Source organism: Synchiropus splendidus, chromosome 1 (assembly GCF_027744825.2).
Source record: "Synchiropus splendidus isolate RoL2022-P1 chromosome 1, RoL_Sspl_1.0, whole genome shotgun sequence".
Lineage (NCBI taxonomy): Eukaryota > Metazoa > Chordata > Actinopteri > Syngnathiformes > Callionymidae > Synchiropus > Synchiropus splendidus.
In genome coordinates, this window is record NC_071334.1 from 30,221,421 (window position 1) to 30,233,058 (window position 11,638).

An 11,638-nucleotide genomic window follows, 5' to 3' on the forward strand; every position below is an offset into this window, starting at 1 on the left:
AAAATAAACTGCTTTGTGATTCGCTTGGGAGGTTTACATAAAGCTCTGTGCGTGGGTGACACACTCGGAGGGTTCCGCAGGTGAAGAGGACACCTTTCCAATACACTATTTATTACACTGTGAATGTTCAGGTCTGTTTTGGTAAATACAGTAACAGCTCAACCCTTAATCACATCACTGATATTATTTATATATTATTTATTTTAAATGACACCACATTTCATTTCAGTTTAACTTTATGATAGTAATACTTTTTTTTTTTATTCGGTTAATAAAGTGAATCATGTTTTTTTTTTCGTTTCCGTGGAGCGTAGCCGCATCAGTCCAGAAAAGGTTAAACGAATTAACCAAGTCACCGCACATTCACAGACACTGTAATCCCTGGAAGCTGTCCTTGGATTGGTTTCGGTCCTGCTGTGACGTTGCCAGTCAGGCCATGAGGTGACCAGGTTCAGATTGACAGCGTAGCGGCATAAGCAGCTCTTAGGTGATTCACACACAGACGATGGTATTAGGTGAGTGTTGGGTAAGTGTGTTGTGAGAGCAGGAGTCTGAGGGATTAGATTTATCTCCATGTCTATAACTGAATGGACCCCTTCAAATCACCATTCCCTTCACGGATCACACCAAATGCTTATTCGTATTCTGCATGACATTGAGTGAGCAGTTGCAGTAAACTACACTTTTAATCGCACGCCAGACTGAGTGAGAGGATTTCGCCTGTTCAGCTATTCTGAACTCAAGTCTGCGCCCATATTTATCCCTCTAAACACACTCTCATAAACATCTCGCCGACCCCTGTGTGACCTCCAGTTCCTGTAAATCAGTCCGCAGATTACTGAGCTCTTGTAAACATTCTAGTTCACTACAGAAGGGATCAGCATCAGACATAATAGCGGCGTTTGTTTCAGAGGGAGCTGCATTTGAGGTGGACAGAGCAAAACTCAACTCTTTCCTTGTCGCGCTTCATAGACAGGCCGCCACTCAGGTTGAGGAGGAGAAGCAAGTTAGAGATCATTTCACTCATGCCGCGTCCACATTGAACTTGCACCGCCGTGTCTGTAATGGCCTCACAGACATCGGTTCAATTTCTGCTGTGGCAGCACAGTCACTGATGGCCACAAGCACAATGACCTCAGTGAATTCTGCTGTCCACCGGGGCTTTTCCCCACTCACGACTACCACAAGCCACATGTGGATTTGAACTTTCACAGAAAAAAACAACTGCCATAGTTCTGCATATAATATAATCATCCAGCAGCAACTGGAGAAATAAACACATTTCGTCTCAGTTAGAAATTCAATGGGGCTGCAACGCAGCGTTGGTCACAGCGGTCATAGTATTAGACACATCTAGCCTGCACTGCCATCTAGTGGCTCAATATAACCTGGCATAACAGCGCCCGTCATCTCGTCATCTTAATTTGTTCGACGTAAAATGTTCAACTTAAATCTATATATATTAGAGTCCTTTGAAGTAGTCTAACCCCGTATTTACCTATCAACTATATTTTAAATGGCGTTAAAGAGCCTTGAATCATGTGCAGCGTGATATCATCAACTATTTTCCAGACTGAATATATTCACATTGCGTCTATAAATGTCTCACCTGAAGTTCCCTTTCAAGCGTTAATTTGACGTGTGAAATCATGAAAACCTTAATCCCACAAACTGAATGGCGTAACGTCATCACAAGGCGGCGGCCCGAACACGTACAAGAAGATGCACCCAATTTATTGAGCATGCGCGTTAAGATTTAGGCATACTATTCTGCTTTGTAAGTGGTTCGGTGGGGGACTAAATAAATAAATAAATTACACAATAAAAAAAATACTAGTAAATAAAACAACAACAACAATGAAATACAAGAATAAACTAAGAATAAATCAATTATAGAATGAACTAGATAAGAGAGATGTTCTTTGGGACACTTATTTCCAGTGACTTCAGTTGTCTTGTTTGAAATAAGATTCGTTTAAAATGGGCATTAACAGTAGCAAAAATTCTGGGGAAAAAAGTGATGATGTACTCCTTGTTGAAAACAATTACACGGGCCACAAAAGAATCCAGAGAAGCAGGATCAATCAAATATCATGTTGGGTTTTCTTTATTCCTGAATATTCATGTAAATGATCCCATTTGAAAAACACACGCTTCACTCTTATCTGATCCTCAAGCATCCGTAATGTAGGTGCTTCGATGTATTAACTTACAAACCATAAGAAAGAGGCTTCCTACTCCTGGGCTGAGGAGGGCCCATGAAGCGGTGTCCTCATTTCCTGAGCCCAGCAGATGGCACTGTCCGGCCCATAATCTCCATAAACTCCTATACTGAACCCTAACATCCAAACAGTGCTTCGTGAAGTTAGACCAGGACAGGATTCGCTAGTTTTTAGTGATCTATTTGTAGATCAGGTTTATGGTGCATAACAAAGTGTGTCAATTGAGAGACAAATCGAATGACTTTTGAATGGAACAAATGCCAGTTTCTCCACTTTTTAACATTTACATAGTTGAGAAAAACAGTTGATGATACAGTCATGATACATGAGACTGTTAAGGAAGCCCTTCAACCAAATGTCAAATCCCCACATTAGCAAAGAAGAAGACCAAGAATAAAAATCTTTAAAGACACTTTAATGGTTTCATATTTACTCAATGAGCAGCTGGGGAAACAGATGTTGGAATACAAATCAAACTGACAGAAATGAACATTTAAATGAGCATACAGACGCAAATGATTGTATGAGACTTTGCTGGTGGTCAATGGAACACATGGAAACACTAGAACTACCATATTGCACCAAGAGACAAAGGTTTCTTCAAGTTTGCATAAATACCCCAAAAGGCCACAAATGGAATTGAAAACTTTAGTAACAACTGGCTCATGGTGTGTTTAACTTGAACTTTAGTTTCAGTCCACAGAGAATGATGGGAATGGTTAACCAGGCATCAGGTCTCTCAGGCACAGTTCAGGGAACAAGTCTAAGTTACTGTGCTGTGACTAAGCAATGAAATCGACACCTCAAACGTTGTTTTCTTTGTCTTGTTTACCTAATTGTGTTACATTTTTGTGCAACCCTTTTCCACGTTTTGTTTTTTTCCAATCATTTCTCTTCCCAAAATGCAGCATGTTTACATTTTTGGAATAGTATTTAGTATTATATTTGTCAGGTGAAGCATCAAGAGAATTACCTCAAAAAAATGATTTGTTCAGCCAAGTAAAGTCAGATGTCGTCCGCAAATAGTGATAATAGAAATTCCTTTTAATTAAAAGTAAAAAATAATAATTGTGCATTGCTCCCTATAAGTATATATTTATCTAAAAATAGCAATATTTCAGGTTTATAAAAAAATCTTTTGTTTATGCAACAGTTTGTGCTCGAGGATGTCATCATTTTATAAAACAAACTGAACAGCGCAGCAAAAAGCCAATTAATGAATCTATTTTTTTTAATCAACTGGAATAAAGGGAAATTGCAATTGACATTCCTCCGGTTGTAGTGGAACCACAACTAGCCCTAACTACAGCGATATATTAGATATGTCTTAATAAGAATGTGAAATTTCTCAACGCAACCGTCATGTCCGTCAACATTTTTCAACGGTGAAAGAAAAGATGGGAGAACGAGAGCAACTCCAGCAGAAGTCATTTCCCCGCATATTTCCTCTGATATAGTCTATGAAAAAGCAGCAGCTAAAGCTTGATTGACCTACAGGTTCCTGATTCTAAAGTACAGCCCAGCAGTCCCCAAAAAGGCACCCAAACTGCCACAAAAGGTAGAGTTCCATTATTGAAATGTGCAAAAAAGGCTCACTTTACATAGTTTCCCTAAAAGACGAAAACGTAAAACAAATCTCATCATGCTTGTGTCCTCTTCTGCTCCTCCTGAGGGTCAGAAGCGAAGATGTGCTTCAGCACCAACAAAACAGCCACCTCCACACTACTTTCATTGGCACTTAGTTTGTCAGCGTTGTTTGAGAAAAAAGGCAAAAGAGGAGTTACAGAGCTGTAAATTGAAGGACGATCCAGCAGATTCTGAACAACACTGCCCTCTGGTTGAAGTCAAGAGCAGCACAATTGAATTCAGTCACGTTAAGTTGATCTGGAATGAGAAAGGCCTTTCATTCAGCTGGAGGTGCTGAGGAGCCCACGGTGGCAGCAGGGGACACACTCAGGGCCTGTGGGTTAACAATGACCTGGATGACAAAGTCCTTCTGGATCTTAGTGTCCTGCAGCCGCGTCTTGTCCGTGAGCAGTTTGCCAGAGAAGAACCAGCGCTGATGGGTGGCGTCGATGTCCTCTTGAGCCTGAAGCTGCTTCTTCAGCTGACCGATGGTGTCGGACATGCTGGCGCTGAGGCGCAGGTCCTTCCCTGTGGACATGCGTACCTGCACATAGCAGAGAGAGGACATTTGTAACTATTGGGAAAGAACAATCAAATGGGGTTGAAAGGGCATTTTGATGACTTCATGGCAGTGCTGGCAACAATGTTAGACACGGTAGATCTATAAAAGCTGGAACAAATGCAATAAAGAAAACACAAAAATGCTCAGGTATGTGCAAGATTTAATTTTATGTAAACACACCGTAAACTGGTTTTAAATCTTTTTTTCCATTATTTATCACAAATATTTAGATCAATGCAAGACATGCTTTATTAACCACTATTTACAACACAAGTTTGAGAAACATAAAGACAATTGTAAATCTCTAGCTTAGAGTGAAAGGAATTTAAATAACATTAAAACTTAACTTTTTAACTGTTACGACTTGCATCTTTCGCAGTCCTCTTTAAAGCAAACGTGTTTTCAAGACACATGAGATAAAAGCCAATTATTTAATAGTCATAATTTAAAACTCATGCAATACAATAATTTAAGCACATTTTCACATTTAATGATACAAATAATTTGTATTCAAAACCTAGTCGGGCTTTTAATAGGACATTTTCCCTACCTCTGTCCAGAATGAGAATGAAAAAAATGTATGTTAATCTTTATAAAATGTAATTGAAGACCAAAAGCATTTCAAATTATACAAGCATATTCTTCTCTTCTTGGTCATTGAGCTTCAGATGCATCTAGTTGTACCTTGAGCTGGAATTCTTTCTTGGAAGCAGAGGGAGGTTCTGGACTGTCACTGGGGTCCTCATCGCTGCGCTCTGAGATGAGATTCATTGGTGGAGAGAGGCAGTACACCGGCAGCATATATCTATTCCCAAGTTCATCGTAGCACTCAGTCAAAGTACCTGGAACACAGGGGCAAACAAGAGATTGATCATTCAGTCCGGATCAACAGTTGCTTTACTTGACTTTGTCTGGTTACCGTGGGGCAGTGTGATGCTGGCTCCATCTACGATGGCCTGCGCCAGCTCGTGGTCATTACACTCCAGAGCCACTGTGGCCGCTTTCAGGGCGTCCCATATCTCCTTCCGACCCTCAAAAGCCGGGGCCGTGTCCCAGAACTCATCTCGCTTGCTCCGTAGTTGTCCCTCTGTCATGGGATAGTCGCTCTTCCACTTGGGGCGGTCTTTTCTCAGAGGCTCGTTCCGTCCTGCCGAGGACATAAGTGGTTACAAATACATTCCTGTGGCTCTCGCTAAAAGAAACAAAAGCTGGGTGTGCGTCTCGCTGCAGATGATGTCACACCAACATCTGCGATAAACAGTCTCCCCGGATTGAACCAAGTTAGCCAACATATGATCCATCCTCTTATGTAAGTTTTCAAGCATCCCAGCAATCAACAACAGCTGCTCAGCATAAACTGTGCAACTGCAGCCACGTGTGGAACATGTGGGATCAATGTTCGGTCAAACTTGTGTTTAAATGTCAGGGTCAGAGAATCGACAGCTTTGAGAAACGTCTCACAAATGACGACGAGGAAAAGAGGGGATGCTATTAGGTCGCATAGTCGCCCAATCAGGTGATGGCCCATCGGATAGAGACCATAACTTCATAGAGGGAGAAGACTACCTGATTACAATATTGTCATTCATCGCTTACTACAGTAATCCAATAGTTCACAAGTAGGGTGATGTGACCAAAACACACACATTATCATTATGTGGCTGTTTGTATTCAAAGAGATGAGTGTATGGCATTTTTTCATTCATGGTGATTTACTTAAGTCCACTTTATATTCAAGTGTTTGACGATCTAAACATGGATAAGTAAAGGCATCAACAATAATAAGCTTCAAGTGTGTCAAGTGTTGCTGGAGATCATTGAAGCGAGGCACGATGCGATAGTACAAGCCGTAAAATCATTGCAAGTTGATAAGCTTGATGAGTGCTTATCAACTCAAACCTTTGTTCATCTACAACATGCGGATTCCTCTTATGGTTAGTATCCAAAATCCCAAAATGATCTGAATCTGTGTGCCACACTAAAATCATCAAGTTGTCTAACCAGAACCAGGCTTTTAGCTAAGTTTTTGAAACAGGGCATCCAAAGCATCACAATCCATTCCCTTCCCAACACACCATGACAACAAATGACTTAAAACCTTGCTTTGTAAAAAAGAAGCTGTAAATATCACAAATTGTACAAAAAGTCAAGCTGCTGCCACAAAAACACTTTCGGATGTAGAGGTCTCTTGCCACATTTTTAGAATGATTCTTTTCATTATTACAAGCTACCGCATGTACCGTTTTGTTCATCTTCTTTCATATATTTATGCTTATAAGACAAGCATTCTGTACAGTTGTATCAGCTGTGATGGTTTTCTAGACTTTCGCGACTTTAAACATTTATTCATTCAAACAGTACATATAAAGGCCCGCTGCTAGATTAAATAAACAGAACCACATTAATTTTGTTCCCAATAAAGCTATTTAGCCCACATTCAGCAAGCGATGTATGATCCTGCGCCACCCAGTGCAGTTCACTGCACAGCACTGGGAGTGGGGGGATCAGACTAAAAAGCTACGAGTTAGTTCTGTAAACAATTGTTTAAAGTGTGGAACTTATCTGCAGTTTCCACCTGTCATCAGCGTCAGACATCCCATCACTAACAGCACTTCCATACTGCTAGTACAGCGGCTTGCAAAATGTGGATAACCGCGGGATTACGCTGGTAAACAAATATGGTGACCGTGATGGCCAAGCTACAGCTGTAAAAGGGTTGAGAATCATATTCGGCGAAATTACCGGACTGAAGCACCCTTTTCATGGAAACCAGAGTTATGACACTACGAGTAGGGCATTATACAGGCACTAATAAACATTTAGACATTTAGGGTGTCCTGCTGAGAATGCAATCCATTTTTTCATATTTCACAGTTCACACACCCCCTAGCGGAAAGCTTGGTCAGAACTGAGGACGTCATTCTGTTCTGCAAAATATATGAAGCATGGGTGGCCTACATGTGTCCGTGTAACTCTACCTGTGCTTCCCACCATTCAATATTTACACAAAGAATGGCCTGGCCAGGAAAACCCTGGTGTAAGTGGGCCAAACAATGAATGCATGCACGCACGCACAATACCCTGACACCAGCAAAGGAAACAATCACGTATCTGACCTCATCTTGAAGCCAGTCTGCCAGATACCACTTCGACATACCAACCCTGTCGAATTCTATTTGTACAACAGGCACACAAGGACGTTAAACAACAGACGGATTGAATCTGAGTTTGTGTCTTTAACAAGCAGAAACGCGAGTCAGTAAGGAGTAAACCGAGAGACTGTCTTCCTTTCAAACTAATTATTTATAGCGTAGGCGGCTAAGCACGAGTAAACACGAGGACGTGGTGGTGTAGGATCGCAGCACATTACATGGCTGCAATCATCACAGCAAAATGATGATGTGAGTGGATTTCATAATCATCTAAAACAGGAATACAATCATGTCACCTTCTCAACAGCTGTTTCAATCAGAAAAACAATCATTGTGAAACAAGGCAGAGTTCAAGCAAAGTTAACAACTTGGATTTAATTATAAACTTTCTTTTGGTGATAATACAACATGAGTAGATAACAGATTGCTCTTATTGGTTGCCTTTTGCTTCGTGATTCATTCATGTTTTGCAAAATACTGCCCGGAGAAAGACATCTGCACAAAACCCTCATTTATCCGCACATACACAGTTTTAGATTCTACAACTGAGAAAAGTGCAACACTTTCATTGGTCTTAATCTGTCATTATCACATTCAAATAAAAAAAACAACATATGGTGGGAAACACCTGCGCTAGAGACAAAAGCGGTTGCCAAATTGTAAAATAATGCCATGAAATATATTGCGAAAATGTTTGCTCTTCAGTCATCCAGGCAACAAAACTTGAAATGTTGTTTTTGCTACCAATACTCAGCCTTTCTTCTCTTAGTATTATAATTGGTTTTAGTAACTGCTTTGTGTATCGCTTACAAGGAATTTTCAATATGGCACTTATGTAAAATAGAAATGGAGGGCTTTATAGGGCACATGAAAACCATAAATGGTATCTGGTTCTAAAATTATCCTGCCAAATGTCATCCAAACCTACATGCCAATAGGGGCGTAAAATGTCCTCAAATACTGTGCGATGTTGTATCAATATTTTTACTGAGATATCGCAAGTCCTCTACATCAATATTTAATGCATTAATACTTGGATGTGCTGCTGCATTTGTGACATTTTATTTTTATATGCTGGGGTTATTTCGTAGATTAAGGGAGTGATTCATTCCTCAGTTGGAGTGCCCAATTTAACTCAAAGTCTAACTGGACTTACGTCACAACAACAGACTTGTTTTCATCTACATCGTATTGTACTGCATTCTGATTTTCCCCTTAAAATTATGGCTCTTATTACGATATATTGCTGAAATTAAAATATTGCAATATACTGCAACACATCATATCACCACTCCTGTATTTGGGGTACGTATCATATCCCAAGATACTTGCCAACTAATACACAGCCCAACATGTCAAGGCTCTCTAAAGAATGTGAGGAGAAATGCACAGTAAGGAATTTATTAAGATGATGGTAAACGTGATAAAATTTCATAAGACGTTTTCTGCCATAAATGCATTAAGATGTGCAGCAAACATTACGGCTGCAGGAGGGAACATCAGGGCGTATGCAGCACGCTCCTCCCAGAAAAGGAGCCAACACGTGTTTTGCTTGGGTGTAAATGAAATGACTCACTATAAAGGTATGAGGGTCATATACAAGTTGGCTTCATGTTGTTTTTGAGAAAACAAAAGCAGAAACACATAAAGGGAAGGAATTGACAGAAAAGCACGGACATGGTAAAGCCTTTATATCTAGTTACATTGATTAAACAAAACTGGGTGCAGACTTTATTTTTAGCATTTTGTGATTGATGATTTTGTCTTTTTTATCTTTATTAACTGTGGAGCTACCATGACAAAAGATCTTTTTGGCTTGGGATTTGCAGATGAGGAATCTGACTGTCCTGTGCAACAAGTGAGTAGTGCAATATAATTTGGGTAAAGTAAATAAATAAATCAGGTTTTCCGCATCTGAACTTGTCACAAATTGTTTATGTCCAACAAACGGGAAACAGAGTCAAGACTCCGTTTTGTGTGCTTCAAACAGGCATTCTGTGTGAAATGCTGCTGTCCCCATGAGTAAATAAAATTCCCAAATGTACATGATGTATCTGTTATGTGGGTGCAAGTGAAACCAAAGCCAAGCAAATACAGTCTGAGCAAGAAGGGACATTTAAACTAAGACTTGAAGACAAATGTCTCACGTTTTATATTTCAGTATAACAAGTGTGCTATTTACAGTTCTGGGAATTTGGGCCAAGGGGAAAAACATTTCAATTGAATGAGCCAAATGTCTGTAAAACCTCAAAACTCCGACAATACAAAGGAAGTTTACGGGCATCAAAAAAAAGTTTTAAAGGTCAGTGAATATGTGCAACTGAATGAAAACAACTTGTAAATGCAACATATTCATGATTTTAATTCATCTTCCCAAAAAAACTATAAAACGATCATACAAAAAAAAAATAGAATTCACAACTTAGAGGGAATATCCTTTTCTTTCCACCAACGTTCAAATTATCAGCAATAACTTCTCTTTATCGGAGCATTCCATTGCATTCTCTTTGCACTTTGGAGGAGCTGATCCTTATCTTCCCTGCTTCTTGCAATGATAGATGATGTTCTTAAGGGGGAAAAGTACTCTGTTCGCCAAGTGTTGAGTACTACCCAAGCATATTGGCTTGATATAATTTCATAATCGATTTCAGAGGATTTAAATGAGGCAGCTGAACTACAGGACAAACAAACCTACCACATACTTGAATGACATTGATAGCAGATGATCCCATAAGTGGGGAAATCAAACTCTGACTGTTGAATTCGTGAACAGCCTTGTTGTTATTTATTTTATTATTTTGTCAGCACTTTATTCCAAAACACTTTCCTAGTTAGTGGGCTCCCCACTGACCATGGCATTTTGATTCTGATTCTGATTCTGAGTAAGTCACATTAACTAATTTCCTTAATCAACCGCAACAAAAGCAGTCAATTTAAACGCAACCCCTTAGAGGACCATCATACATCACTTGATAGATCTTTTTCTGCCAAACCTGAATTACAAATAAAATAAAACGCGGCATCAAACAAATTACATGAAACAGTAAAATCAAAAGTGCGCCCTTTGCCATAATGTAGACTTGTTGTCTTACCTCCACGGCCACCGTTTCTGGACGATCCACGGCTCTGCGTGTCCTCCCAGCTCTCCAAGTATCTGCCCACACATCCTCCCATAGTTAAAGGGGTGTAGATAGGTTCCCGGTGGTGGCAGCACTAGCTGGTCGGAGTTCCCATCACTGGCAAACGTGATGGGGTTCAGTTCTCTCTAGACGAACTTAAAAACACTGTGTCTCGTCCGTCTTTTCAACGTTGGTTTCAATACAACTCGCATAAACACTGCTCTGAGATGCTGGAAATGTTTTAATGAGAATCAATTTTCCAGTCTTCGCTTATCTGCACTAGCGTAATTTAACTGATACGAAAGGTTGGTTAAGTACAGAATAGCATGTCCTGTGGTCCAAAACAGCGCTAACATTGACTTCAAGTCAGCGAAGCTAACGAGGCTAACCAGCTAGCTACGAATATAGTAAACAAACTTTCCTCCCTTTTCTGAAGCCCGTTTTTCCTCCTAGGAGCAGCGGTTTTCTTACTGACGGTACATTTAAGGAACATACACCGACGCTGTTATCTCAGCAGACAGCCTTCTTTTCCTCCTCCACTTCCTAAAAATCGCCTCAACCGCCGCTGTGGAGCGACTGGCCACCGTGCCAAACTGATGAACTTTTCAACGCATGCGTACAAGTAGGGTGCCAGATGAGTAGTTCATGATCAACCAGGCCGTTAAGGATCACAGAGCAAGGTAGGGGATTTTTGTTTTTGCCACGTGTAGTACATTATTAATAAACTCAAACAACAATTATAATCGTGGACTTGAAACATATTTTCATATACTCATAAGTTGACTGGGAACACCGGTCGACGTCACTTCATTAGAAAATCCCAATGGTCACTAAATGCATCATTTTAAGAACTGTATAGTTTTTTTTAGCTGTGCGATAATGCGCAATATAAACGTGTTTAAAAGTACGTTCATCTTAATAAATGCAATTTATGGGAAATAAATGTGATAAACAATT

The 11,638-nt window shown here is 40.0% G+C and overlaps 1 protein-coding gene across 1 annotated transcript; it reads right to left on the minus strand.

Moving 5' to 3' along the window:
- Nucleotides 1–2,620: 2,620 nt before the first annotated feature.
- Nucleotides 2,621–11,277, minus strand: ubtd1b (ubiquitin domain containing 1b). Its single transcript, XM_053879749.1, has 4 exons — nt 10,655–11,277; nt 5,330–5,557; nt 5,095–5,252; nt 2,621–4,392 (listed from the first exon to the last, which is right to left on the minus strand). The coding sequence occupies exons 1-4, from the start codon at nt 10,734–10,736 to the stop codon at nt 4,126–4,128; spliced, it is 735 nt and encodes a 244-aa protein (XP_053735724.1). The 5' UTR covers nt 10,737–11,277; the 3' UTR covers nt 2,621–4,125.
- Nucleotides 11,278–11,638: the final 361 nt, after the last annotated feature.

What these genes read in the sequence shown, in the direction of transcription:
- ubtd1b (XM_053879749.1), bottom strand. Translation starts at nt 10,736, where the DNA reads ATGGGAGGATGTGTGGGCAGATACTTGGAGAGCTGGGAGGACACGCAG. An exon ending in CAGAAACGGTGGCCGTGGAG is followed by an intron (nt 5,558 to 10,654) that starts GTAAGACAACAA and finishes TGTCCTCGGCAG; the next exon opens with GACGGAACGAGCCTCTGAGA. An exon ending in CAGCATCACACTGCCCCACG is followed by an intron (nt 5,253 to 5,329) that starts GTAACCAGACAA and finishes CCTGTGTTCCAG; the next exon opens with GTACTTTGACTGAGTGCTAC.